The sequence below is a fragment of the Exophiala oligosperma genome (genome assembly GCF_000835515.1).
Source record: "Exophiala oligosperma strain CBS 72588 unplaced genomic scaffold supercont1.5, whole genome shotgun sequence".
NCBI lineage: Eukaryota > Fungi > Ascomycota > Eurotiomycetes > Chaetothyriales > Herpotrichiellaceae > Exophiala > Exophiala oligosperma.
The window spans coordinates 3,198,941-3,211,943 of NW_015622822.1; the positions used below are offsets into that span (position 1 = coordinate 3,198,941).

Here is a 13,003-nt window from a genome sequence, read left to right on the forward strand (position 1 = left end):
GCCGGGTTGTTTGTTCTCGGTATGGCCATGATCTCTAGCCTGCGAATCCATGGCCAACGACAAGCGCTAGGCTGACCAGGGCGTCTGTTGTGGGTTAGTGGTGCCCAGAGAAGGGACGATCAACCGCCCAGCGATGCACCCGCTCGCTTGGTCTGAAGGCCTCGTACCCATCTTCTGTTCGTTGCAGTGGCTGGTCATGTTTTCTGACGAGAGATCCCACTGCGCGGCGCGCGGCGTCAGGCCACCTCTCACATTTTTCCTTTCGGATTGAACTGTTTGTTTGATTGCTGGGAAATTTGGTTCTTTTGAAGGCCTGTCATCTCATGGGCAATAATATCCCTGACAGGAGACCGTTGGCTGGCCGAGCATGGGCCGTAGATGACACATAACGTGAATTGTCTGGAGCTCGATCGGGCTCCCACTATGGATTACGGGGGTTAAAAGTGGCAGATCCGAAAGCACCACACAACCCGGCGTTAAACAACACACTAATAAGAAGCTGAACATAAGATCCAGCTAAAGGAGGATTCCGACCGCAGGAGACGCGACTTGGCCGACAGCTGCAGGGCATTCCTCGTCCCCTGCAACCAGCATTTCCGGCTGCAGCACGGGAGCAGGTTTTTCCTCCTTCGAGAAACAAAGCAATCACAACCACTGGATAGAACTGCCGGGACCCAGGATGATCGCGACAGCCCGGCGTTGGGCGACCAGTAAAAGGAGCATTTCAGTCGCCCTTGACTTGCATCAAATGGCAAGTACTCCGTACTGAAGCCTTAGAATGTTTTTGGCAAGTGAATACAGATGGATACACTACCATACGTGGGACACAGAGGCTGTCAATCGTGCGCACTAACATATTGACATTGTCCATCTCTCCAGAGTCTACAGAGTATCTGATAGTGGGCACTGCTGGGGACACCCCTGGTTCGCCGATGAGGTCTACAACGTACATTTCCGGAGAACCAGTTGCACGACATGCCGCATCTTCTGACAGGACAGTTCGTATCACAACAAGCGCCCTGGCAATGCTGTTTGCGTCCACGGTACTCATGATCGGCATTCCCAATGTACGCATCTGCAAATTGACAACACAGACATCCTCAAGTGTGTCTGTCTGTTCGTCCTCGAAGTCTTATTGTCTAGCCAGGGATGCGTATCCCACCACCCGCCGTGCCGACTTTTCCAGATCTCTGTATCCAACCGAGGCTTACATCAATCGATCAGTTTCGAGCACCGAACGCCTTGTCGTAGTCGGTCAAGGTGAACCTGTATCGGATCTTGTTCTTGGACACCCTCGTTACAGCCTCTTTGCAGCCCTCCTCAGAAATGGGTAGGGTCTCAACCATAGGGAACAGTTTCTTCTCTGCGGCCAGCTTAAGCATGGCCAAGCATTCGGGTCTGTTGCCAATGTGGCTGGCACCGATCGAGCTGCCGTTGCTCATGAACATCTGTGGCTTGATGGCTGGCAGCGCCTCATCCGGAAGACCGACTTGATGGAAGGGTGCGTTGACCTTGCACATGGACAGATACTGGCCAATGTCAAAGGTGTGTGTCATATCGGCGGTGTTGAGAATGAAGTCAAAGGCAAAAGCGTATGGCTTCTCCCATCCTTCCTTGTCGTTGACGACGAAGTTCTTTGCGCCCAGCTTCAGAGCATCTTCTTTCTTGTTTGGCGAGTGTGAGATGACAGTGACTTCGGCACCTAGGGCGTTGGCCCAGATGACCCCGAAATGTCCCAGGCCACCGAGACCAACAACAGCGACCTTCTTGCCAGGACCGACTCCTGCCCGCACCAATGGTGAGTATGTGGTCAGACCAGCGCACAGCATAGGTGCAGCCAGGTGGGAGGGGATCTCATCAGGGATGGGGAACGTGAAGTATTCGTGGCTTCGAATGTGAGAGGCATATCCACCCTGGGAGATGGCATCGCCGTAGGGGGCTCCGTAGGTATCAACCCCGTGAGGGCAGTAGTTCTCATTGTCGCTCTTGCAGTTTTGGCACTCGAGGCAGGCCGAGATCTGGGCGCCGACACCGACACGGTCTCCAACCTTGACGGTCTTGACTGCGGAGCCGACCTTGACGGCATGGCCAACGACTTCGTGGCCTACACAGATGGGAAGAGGAACCTCACCCCAGCCGCCATTGATGCTGTGTACATCTGAGCCGCAAACACCACAGCATTCGATCTTGATGTCGATATCGTGGTCACCAAATTTTTTGGGAGTGAACTGGACTAGAAGTCAGTATGATGTTGGGACAGAGGAAGTGCCAGCTGGGTCAATCCGAGCTCCCTCACCTCTTGCTTCTTGAATTCAGTCCATTTCTTCTGGTCTGAAATCATGAAACCTTCAAACTTGTCTGGGTAACCCATGATGGCGATGTGTGATGGAGGACGAGTGTTGTTGGTGGGTTCAATACTGGAATCCGTACTGGTAATTACCTCTTGTTTACCTGGTAAGCAATGGGAAGAAAATGTAGAGGAGAGAAGAAAAAGGATTGAACGTGAGATTTATCCAGACGTGGAGGGCAGAGCGGTTTCTGATTGAGAGAGAATGAGTGAATACTACTCGTACACTAACGTTGCAGTGAGAGGCGCGCAGGACATACGCGGGGCACGGTTTTTGTCTACTTGAAAATAGGCACAAATACCCAAGTAAACTCGTAGCCGATGATGCTGATTGAAAAAAATTAATTCTGGGTCGGTGTTGACATGGTGACGTATCAAAACTGATGATGGACGAGAGAGAGACGAGTTGAATGGTGTCGATTCTCCATCTCTCAACGGGACTTGTACCCGTTTGCCTCCAGAAGAAGACATTCTCTCTCAAAAAAGGGCCATGTCATGGGTCGGGCTATCGCGGTCAAAATCCCGGCGCATACGGGAGTACGTACGTGGCGAATAGAGAAAGACTACGCCGTCACTGATACATCGATTCTTCTTGATGGCGGGGTATTGATAGCCCGTGCGAGTACGAGTACAAAATCAATGGAGGGGTACGATGGGTACTTGAACGATTACACGGGTTTGAAATGGCCCGTAGCTACTCCGTACCTAAGCCCGCTCGAGCCACCCCGAGCTTTTTCTTTTATTACTAGTTGTAGAGATTCTCGACGAGGCTTTCCCTGTGCTTTGGTCGGCGGCGGGCTGCTAGCAGTATTTTATAATTACCCGAAGGATATTTCACCGGGGGGGGGGGTCCTCGCAAAAAGCATGACCACACGGATAAAAACAACCTTCCGGACAAACAGCCACAGAGACACACCCAGTCGTCACAAGTTGTATAATTCCTATCCAATGCTCGCTCTGTTCTCCGTACAAAACAATCACAGCCGTAATCTAGATTCAATGATGAACCATCGTAAGTGTTATCCCCGTGGCTATCGTGATTCCATTGTAAAATCTAGGCAAACATAGTTACATTTTAACCATGGTTTTTTCCCTCGAGACTCTTGGCTTTCATTTCCCAAGGCCCCAGACTTTCATCCAGCCATCATTCGTCCTGATATATCCTCTCTCGGTGCGACCTTCTTCGACGCCACGTCCGCTTTCCACAACCTCATCTTCCCCGGGAAGACGCAGCCACTCGTCCACGACCGGAGGTATTTCTTCCTTGACATGAGAGACAACAACGAGGGCCTGGGTGGGCGTCAGACCCTGGAACTCGGGGGTCTTCAAGCCGTGCTCGAGAAACTCCATGGCCTTGTCTCTCGTTTCGGCAGAAAGACCGGAGAACGCCTCATCCAAAACCACAATGTCGGGTTCCTTGATGATCGCACGAAGTAATAGAAGGAGTCGTTGTGCGCTGAATGGAAGCTTGCCGAATGCGTGGGTATTTTTATCGCTCGCCCAGTCTAGACTGCTATCGTTGTCACCGGACACCCTGTCCTGACGCAGCTCCGATTGCCAGAATCTAAGAAATGCATCGACTTTGCTGTTTCTTTCGGCATCAAGTGTTGGCTTTCCAGCGTAGGTGTCGGCCCAGGCGGATTCAAGGACCCGCCTGACAGACAGGTTTTTAGGGAAAAAGGCGTGAACCTCAGGAGCAGAGTGCCCGATGCGTGCTTGAATCTCCCATAGTGACAAACCAGGCGTACCGGGAGATGGGAGACGTGAACGTCCAAAGAATTGGATTGGGAGACTGTACGATTGAGGATGGTCTGAGGTCAACAAGGACAGTAGAGTTGTCTTGCCTGACCCGTTAGGCCCAAGCAGCGCAAGACGTGTTCCTTGTCTGATGGTGTATGTGAGGCCAGGCCCGTGGCCCAGAACGACCTTGGATCCATACTTGACTGTTACAGCTTGAAGTTCGATGAGCGGAGAACCAAGTTCCCTGGATTGAGGGGAGGGAGAAGGACTCGTAGAAGTGCCAGTCGGCTCGATTTGAGCAGAAGGTGAGACGCTTGTTGCGGCTTGTGGAATCATCTTTTCGGACGCCCGTACGAGTAAGTCGACGAGATGAACGTCTTTGCTTTCTGTGCCTGGTCGCGCCCTCATAGCTTTGCGCCACGAATTTTCAAAGGCTGGAGTAGCCTCCGACGAGAATTCCTTGGAGGAAGAAATGCCCTCCGCAGTGAGTTTCATACCTATGCCAGATGGCGGACGGCCGTACCGTTCCACAATTCTCCTTATGTCCTCATCATTGCTCACCTCCCCGGGCGACTCTCCCGATGGCGCATTCGAAACTAGATCTTGCCAGCGACGTACACCGTGTAGAACGTTCTTCTTCGACCCTATTAGGGAAACAGTATGGTCCTGTCCTAATACGGCGAGACGGTTGACCCATACCGGGATGGGATCTTGAGGTCGCAACCCCAGGAGAATGACTGGATCCGCTCGTCGACTAAGTTCCAAAAGCATATTGGAAAGACTGACCAAGGTTGGTGGATCAAGTCCCATGAACGGTTCGTCGAGAAGTAAGAGCTTTGGTTTCTTGAGCAAGGCCTTTGCGATCCTCGCCCGTCTCGTTTGGCCATTACTTAGATTGCTCACTGGCATGTCAAGTAGTTTCTGCAACCGCAGATCCTTTATGGCCTTTTTGAGTGTTTTCTTATCGACTTGGTTCTCCCTCGCCGGCCGAGTGGGATTCAACTCGGTCTCACCCTTGAGATATTGCAACAGTGACCAATCCGTCTCTTCCCTGCGACTCTCGTACCGTGCACTTAGATATGCCCCCGTTATACCTCCCCTTGACGCCTGTCCCTGTCCGTCATTGAACCCGACATACTGTATGGCCCGTGAAGGGATCCGAAGCTGGTGGTCTTTGCTGTCGTCGATGTAGCTCGAGGCCAGGTAGGGATAGGATCTTGCCTCGGGAGGGAAGCACAGGTGTGAGCCTCTCAGGATCTCCAGAAAAGTCGTGCAGGCAGAGGTTCCAATCACGGCCCAATGGGCTTGGTTCCTCGCGCGAGATCTCCCTTGGGGCTGAGATATGTATCCGGCGGGAATATTGATGGTCAGGTTCGGAAACAGAGGTGGATTCACAGAGGGTGATGTATGAGCAGGATGTTCTTTGTAAAAAGTGCCATTGCGAATGTCGACCAGATTGAGGCGAACATTCCTGCTGCAAGAGAAGAGCAGCACCGGTGTTCTTTTCATGACCCTGAGCAAACCATGAAAGCAGGGTGCCCTCGACTGCTCCTACAATACTCGAACTGAGAAATTGGGGTAATAACTACTTTGATATACGCCGTAATCCACGCTTGATCTCCGCACACACCAAGCCAAGTCAGGACTTTTATACGGAGGACGAATTCACGAAACGGGGAGACGAAACCAACTCCGGAAGAAAATGATTGGGAAGATGATTGCTTTAGAATCATCATGTCATTTGCATTTCATGCTTCATGTCATAGCTAGCTCTATTCCTAGCCGTTCCAATAGTGTACACTGTGCCGCCTGCGATGTTCTTCCATGCACGCCATCGCTATGCCGAAGAGTGTGCGATTCTCAAGTGGCGAAAGGCTCCAAGCTCATTGATCCCAAGATGTATTATTCTCGTAAGAACGTTTCCACTACAAGAAGTATTCGTTGCGGCCGCCTCTCGAGGGCGGAACGTGTCGTAACTCGTCTTTGACGGCACTGAATAATTTGAATGTGGGCTTCATGTCTTCACCAATCTCGCAGACTGATGCAAGGTTGCCACAACGGTAGCAGTAATTTGGTGCACTCCAGACTGTGACCACGTCTTGACTCTTGAAGTGATACTTGTACCCTTCGTTGACCAATTGATGCGCTCTGGCGATAAGATTGAGTCCATTGACATGGCAGAATTCCTGGCTGACTCGGTCTCCAAACAGCCAACCAGCGCCACGAGGAGATACTGCCCAAGTTTCGACATCTTCTGGATCTGACCACACCAAGTCGCAGAAGGCACCCTCGTGAGGGATTTCTTGTGCTCGAGCAACGACTCTGACTTGGTCTAGGGTGCGAATTTCTGGAGATAAGCCGCCATGAACACACAAGACTTTGCCGTCAACTATGGCTCCAAGTGTCATGAAATCGAATACCTGGCAACATGCCTTCCATACTGAGGTATTTCCGTATTTCTGCACGCATTCTTCGTAAAAGCCATAGACTTGAGTAATTTGACGACTCTCATGGTTTCCTCGGACTAAGGTGATCTTTTCGGGGTACTTGGCCTTCAGGCATAAGAGTAAGGTGAGGGTTTCGAGAGAAAAGTATCCACGATCGACGTAGTCTCCGAGGAAAATGAAGTTGGCATTTTGTCGGTTTGAAATGACATTTCCTGATTCTGACCGTTCGTCTTCAACTTCGGACTGTTGTGATGAGGGTATCTCTTCAGCATCACTAATCTCGCTGCTCTTTTCACTTTGTGTGTCTGGATGTTCTGCACCGCCAAGTTTCAGTTTCTTCTTCAGTTTCGGATTTGTAATGGTAGTGGGGGGTTCGATGTCGGCAGATGTGATAATGTTTGCAGGTGTGACAGGAGTTTCTGGCGCTGATTCATTTGGCATGCCTCCTGCTACTCTGAATAGCTCGAGGAGATCGTAGAATTGGCCATGAATATCACCACAGATGGTAACTGGCGTAGAAACAGGTTGAATATTTGACTCTTCCATCATGTACTCTTTGACAATCTCGCAGAGTTGTTTCATGTGGTATTCTGAGAGGTATTTGCAGTTTTTTGCTGCTTCGAGCCACTCATCTGGTCCAGCGGAGCGCTTGAGGCGTGCTGGTCCTGGCACCGGGACCGTGACTGAGCCCATGGCGCAGTTTCGAGGACAGGAGAGGAGAGGGTGGTGGTGAGATTGAATGAAGTCGAAATTGGTGCTTCTGCACCCTGTCTGCCAGACTGAGAGAAAGGAGGGAGGAAGGGAGGGGTTCGCAGGCACTTGACGTATTCGACGTAGTCGAAGACTTTGGCCTTTGGGAGGCTGAGAAACACAGCGCGGTCGAGATTGGTCACTTGGCGCGACCGGCGCCGGGGAGGAGAAGGAGGAGGAGGGGGAGATGAAGAGGTCGAAACCTCAGAGGTGTCTTCCTCGAAGACCGGGAATGCCTCTGCAGTAGCCACCTGGTTTAAGGCAGCAGAGGGAAGGGCACGGGAGGCGTCTGTCGTGGTGGTGGAGGAGGCTCTTTCTGGCTCGGTCGATGCCATTGCGGCGCACGTCGTTGAGGTGCGGAAACGTGATCAAGATCGGTGGCCGGGAAAAAGAAAATCCGAAGCCGATAAGAGTGGGAGATATTTGTGGTTATGACAGACTACTCAACTCACTCTTCTTCACTACAACATTCACTACACACGAGTTACTCTTGTCTCTCATTGGTGACTGATATCTATTGATGATGTCGTCGATCACAATGACAACTGCATGAATCACGGCTGAGGCGCGAGTGCGAGCCAAGTGAACTGTTGAACAGACATTTTGTCCCCACCACTTCTACAACAACTACAACAAAACCTCAATGTCTGGTCAGTCGAAAGCACGCTCTGGTGGCGTCCTTCCTGTGAATGCTGCAACCAGGAAGAGTGCAGCGGCGCAGTCCAACTCTAAGGCGCCTCCAAGAACTCCAGCCCCAAAACTCAGACTGGTCATTCGGCGACTCCCACCAGGACTCAGCGAGAGTGAATTCTGGACCGTTATTGGAGACGACTGGAAAGTAGGATCAGGGAAAGTAGATTGGGCAGCTTTCAAAGATGGGAAAGTCTCAAAAGAGTAGGGTGATTCTAGGGCTTGTCGTTCTTCACGCTGACTCAACTTACAGCCCTGCGAAGCCCTCACGGCCTGCACGGGCATACATCAAAGTCAAAGAACAGTCATTGCTTGAAGTCTTGTCTGCGCAAATAAGAACCTTGACTTTCCAGGATGCCAAAAACACTACGAAGGACCCTTGTCTGCTTGGACCACCATCCCTGGAATTTGCACCTTTCAATAAGATCCCCAGCGGACGCAACAGAAACGATGCACGGCAAGGCACGATCGATCAGGACCAGGAGTTTATTGACTTCTTGCAAAGCTTGACCGAGCCTATCACTAGGTCAGGCGCGAATGGAACCGAATCTGCCGACTCCAAACAAGACAAAGTAGCAACCACTCCTCTCGTCCAGTATATAAAGGAGAAAAAGGCCAACAAAGCGAAAGAAAAAGAAGCCAACCAGGCTAAAGCTGCTGCAAAGGCGCGCGAAAAACAAGATGTCAAACCATCTAAGCCTGAGACTCCTCGATCGACCGTCGTTATTAAAGGTAAGGCTGCACCATCTGAGGAGAAGCAGCGAGTTCAGAAAGCTACGGAAGAGGCAGTCAAAGCAATCAACAAATCTGTGGCTTCTATGCAAAACAAGCAGCAACAGCATCAGGCGTCACCGAAAAGTGATGGTAAACAGTCTGCGAAAGACACAAATCCGAAAACCCCTACGGTCCCGGCGCAAGCGAGCCCAGCTAAGCGCGAGCGAGAAAGATCAAATGCAAGTGCTGCCGCACGTATGCTGCAACGTGATCTTGGCCTGCTGCCGAAAGACAAGACTCAACGTGCGACAAAGGCTTCGACCTCTGGTTCAAATACGGTGACCGAGTCTACAGCATCTCCAGCCAAAAAAGGGTCCTCCGAATCGATACAAAAGCCCGCGCCCCCTGCCGAACAGAAACAGGCAGCGCAAAGAACGTCAACTCCCACGCCAACAGCGCCCACTGGACCGCGAGCATCACGTACGCCTAACGCTTCTGCACCCAAAGCATCCTCGGCGTCTACAGCAAAGCCTACAAAGCAGGCCCCTCAACCTTCTGCAAATGCAAAGTCCGCATTCCTGAAGCACGCCAACCCCTCACAGGGCATCACTGAGGAACTTCTGCAGGCGGCATTCAACGAGTTTGGATCGATCGTGAAATGTGAAATAGACAAGAAGAAGGGTCTGGGATACATTGATTTCAGCGACACAGATGGGCTGAGGAAAGCGATGGCCGCAAGTCCGGTCAAGGTCGCCAATGGGCAAGTGGTCGTTCTGGAGAACAAGAGTCCATATGTGAAGCGTGGTCAATCAACCACTGAGAAGAGTACAGCAAATGCAAGTGCTACAAAAGGTGCCGCTTCTCCGTCCGCAAATGCAAATGCACCAGCTCGAGCTGGAACCCCCTCTACAGCGACTACATCAAAGCCTGGTGATTTATCCAAGCCCAGTCCCTCGGCGACAAGCACAAGAGCGGGTAAAAATGCATCTCCATCACCGAGTACACCGACCGCCGCTGATGCAAGCGGATCAGATCAAGCAGCACCTGCAGGTACAGTAAGCACAGCAACTCCTCCGACAGCACCCCGGGGCACGCCACGAAGTGGAGGTGGTAATCGTGGTGGTCGGGGGGGCGCTGCGGGTTCGGGGAGAGGGAGCTCACGTAGTGGTGGCGGTCAAGGCGGAAGACAAGGCAATAGAGCTGGACGTGGTGGGAAGAGAGGAAATGCTGCAGGTGCCAATGGCTCTTCTAATGCGGGCGAGACTGGTCAGGCTCCGGCGACTGCTACATCTACTGCACCCACTACTGCTCCTGCAGGTAAGGATGAGACAAAGAAGTGAACCCCAAAAACAAGCACAAGCCAATCACTTGGAGTCGAAAGTCGAAGAGGACCAATGCGATGCGATGCTGTGCAAATCGGTCCCTAGGCGAAGATGGGGAACGGACGGAACGTGGCTGCATATTATTTTTTGTTGGGTTCATTACTTCAATACTGAAGGGCTAGTCAAAGGTAGCTACTTGATGATTCTATCGTGGCCTCATTCCCTAGATAGCACTGATACTCGTGTCACAATGCAATGAGAACCTGGTTAGGATTGTATCGTACAATGTTCGGTCCCCCGCATGCCGTTGCGGACCCAGCTTCGGGTTTCTTGTGTCGATGTGAATTTACCGCCTCCTCCTCGAGGGGGGCATCGACGCAGGCATTGACTCGAACGCGTCCTCGTCGTCGTCGTCATCCTCGATCTCGATGCTTTGTTCTCTGGTGCCGCCGATAATACTGTTCTGTGACGCTGTGAAATTCAAAGTGCTCTGCTTCGCGACTCTCGCTGCAGCTGTGCGTGCAGGTGTCTTTTTCACGGGCGACGCAGCTTTCCTCCCTCTTGTACTGGTGCTCGCTGTGGCGCGGGTCCTCGCATTGCTCCCAGAGGAGGATGCGGCGGTGGTTCCGTTTCTGCGCTTTTCGGGAATGAAGAGGGCCTGCGAGTCTTCGTCTTCGTCGTCTTCTTGAACAACATCCTCATCCTCTTCCTCATCGACCATGACGACATCGTCGCCGTCGTCATCCTCGTCATCCTCGGACACAGCTCTCTTTTTACCCCTGGTCGTTGTAGCGGGCTTCTTGGCAACCGCGGCGCGTTTCCCTCTTGTGGCTGCTGTTGATGCACCCCGCCCGCCACGACCACGGCCACGACCCCTTCCCCTGGTCGTCGCTCGGGGCGCCGGTGTACTGCCTTCTTCCTCTTCCTCGCCGTTGCTACCTTGGTCGTGGGACTCCTCTCCGTCGTCAAGGATTCGAGCCGCAGGCTGATCCTCCCATGGGCCCATTATGTCGCTGTTCCAGTGTTCTGGTGCAGGCTTGTATTTGATCTTACGCGTCGAGTTTGCCTCTTTGAGGAGCCCCTCCGTGAACAATTCCTCCATCCTCGCACGTTGTTCTTTGATCTGCTCAGCGAGGTCGTCCTCATCGTCATTTTCGTTCGTATCTGTCTGTAGCTTTACGAGACTCCGGATCTGGGTCGCAAGGCTGTCGTTTACGAAATACTCCATGGCGTGCTTGTCGTCCTTGACGATATACTGGCTGACCACGTCACCGAACTGGTTTTGCGGCAGAATAGTGAGTGATTGGGCTTCTAAGAATTCCCTGACGAGCTGTTCGACCTTGACGCTATCGATGCCCTGAAACTTCTCGAGGATTTCCTTCTCGACGGCTTCGTCGCGAGCGGCACGTGCCGCTGCATTCTTCTTCTTCACGTGGAACGACACTACGTCTTCGGTGTTGGCAACCCTATCGATGAATCTGTGCGAGAAGCGCTGGGCGTTTTCAATTTGAAATTTTCCCACACCGTCCGCAGAAGTCGTTTCTATCCGAAGACGGATCAGGGGTAGTGGGCATTCTTCGACTTCGTCGGGATAGACTTCGCGCTCGCCTTGAGCTTCTTGCCATTCTTGTTTGGCCTGTTTGATCAATCCTTCGACGATCTTGATGAGGTACTGGGTCAGCTGCGTACCATGATCCTCTTTGCTCTTGGCTATCTTGATGGCTTCTTTGTCGGTCTTGAGCGCGATGTCTTTGTACACAAATGGTCGGACTGTGGTGAGGCGAATGGGCTCGCTCTTCATCTCTCGACCTGTTATGGACACAATGGCGACGTGTTTTGGAACCGCTTCGCCTGGAATGAGCGACGTCGCAACGGATGAGCCAGGCTGCATGACTTGGAAATTCATTTCAGGGTTTTCGCGGGGATCAATAAGACATTCATGCTCGTGGCCCCAGATCACCAAGTCGAGGAAGTCGGGTAAGAAGTTCTCGGGGAGATATGATGTTTCGGTGTGGGCGTGATGGTTTTGATGCACGCATATCAAGTTGTACCAGTCTCCCATCTGGATGCTTGGACGGTGGAATTGGACTTTATGGTCTCGAAACGTTCGGTATAAACGTTCATCTCGGACATTGGACAAGCCGTACAGAGCAAGTTTAGTGCGCCCCTTCTGGATAAGGACAGGCTTGACCACGATATTGTCGCTTTGAGGTGTCTTGCCGTAGTAGTTGATAAGGCCTGAGACCGCAAGCAGGTCTAGTGCGGCATAATGGCCGTCTCCTGTTGGATCATCGTGATTGCCGTGTATCGAGAAGACAGGAATGGCGACGTTGATGTTTTGATCTTCATAATTGACATGGTCGAAGGTTTCATCGAAATGTTCGGATTCATCGCTCAGCATTTCCAGCTCGCATGGCTTGTCGCCTAAGCAGTTGAGGCGTAGTGAACGCATGACGTTGTACATGGACTTTCGAGATGGCTTGTTTTCGTGAAATAAATCTCCTGCCAGCAGGACCATATCGACATCATGTTCTTTGGCTAGACACATGATTTCATGAAACGTCTTCCACGAATCGTCACCCCTTATGGGATCTCGTTCATGGGCGCCCACATGATTATCTGTTGCCACCAGGATCTTGATTGTGTCTGCCATGTTTATTCCACACCTGGAAGAATAGGAGGGAGAGGATCTCAAGAAATCATCGAAGCAAAGCGAAATACAGAGCACCTAGACTTGATTCAATGAGTGTCCAATTTGGATCTAGCGTGTTTGCTGCCTGCTTGACGACGATGGCAAAATGCCATTAATACGGACGCAGCAAAGGAGCGGATAGCACCGAGAGTGCCAGTGTTGGAATGAAAAGATCCTGAAGGTGAATGGTAAGTTATCTTGGACTAGGTCGCGGCGTCTACGTCTGGACGAGTTCATGGGATCAAGAACTCGAGGTAGAAACTCCGTTCTGTATGTAGGAGAGTCAAAGTGAATGAGATGA

The 13,003-nt window shown here is 51.8% G+C and overlaps 5 protein-coding genes across 6 annotated transcripts; 1 reads left to right on the forward strand and 4 right to left on the reverse strand.

The window, feature by feature from the left end:
- Nucleotides 1-786: 786 nt before the first annotated feature.
- Nucleotides 787-2,565, reverse strand: PV06_06444 (uncharacterized protein). Its single transcript, XM_016407561.1, has 2 exons — nt 2,297-2,565; nt 787-2,228 (listed from the first exon to the last, which is right to left on the reverse strand). The coding sequence occupies exons 1-2, from the start codon at nt 2,369-2,371 to the stop codon at nt 1,221-1,223; spliced, it is 1,083 nt and encodes a 360-aa protein (XP_016263165.1). The 5' UTR covers nt 2,372-2,565; the 3' UTR covers nt 787-1,220.
- Nucleotides 2,566-3,254: 689 nt separating this feature from the next.
- On the reverse strand, nt 3,255-5,645 carry PV06_06445 (uncharacterized protein). Its single transcript, XM_016407562.1, has one exon. It carries the CDS (start codon nt 5,594-5,596, stop codon nt 3,458-3,460), a length of 2,139 nt encoding a protein of 712 aa, XP_016263166.1. The 5' UTR covers nt 5,597-5,645; the 3' UTR covers nt 3,255-3,457.
- A 152-nt stretch (nt 5,646-5,797) lies between these two features.
- PV06_06446 (serine/threonine-protein phosphatase) lies at nt 5,798-7,603 on the reverse strand. Its single transcript, XM_016407563.1, has one exon. It carries the CDS (start codon nt 7,225-7,227, stop codon nt 6,013-6,015), a length of 1,215 nt encoding a protein of 404 aa, XP_016263167.1. The 5' UTR covers nt 7,228-7,603; the 3' UTR covers nt 5,798-6,012.
- A 155-nt stretch (nt 7,604-7,758) lies between these two features.
- Nucleotides 7,759-10,277, forward strand: PV06_06447. 2 transcript variants are annotated; one of them, XM_016407564.1, is made up of 2 exons: nt 7,759-8,178; nt 8,228-10,277. In XM_016407564.1, the coding sequence occupies exons 1-2, from the start codon at nt 7,928-7,930 to the stop codon at nt 10,026-10,028; spliced, it is 2,052 nt and encodes a 683-aa protein (XP_016263168.1). In that variant the 5' UTR covers nt 7,759-7,927; the 3' UTR covers nt 10,029-10,277. The 2 variants fall into 2 exon arrangements, with proteins under 2 accessions (XP_016263168.1, XP_016263169.1); XM_016407565.1 differs by having other exon boundaries at nt 7,759-10,277.
- Nucleotides 10,163-12,926, reverse strand: PV06_06448 (DNA repair protein (mre11)). Its single transcript, XM_016407566.1, has one exon. It carries the CDS (start codon nt 12,661-12,663, stop codon nt 10,357-10,359), a length of 2,307 nt encoding a protein of 768 aa, XP_016263170.1. The 5' UTR covers nt 12,664-12,926; the 3' UTR covers nt 10,163-10,356.
- Between the last annotated feature and the right edge of the window lie 77 nt (nt 12,927-13,003).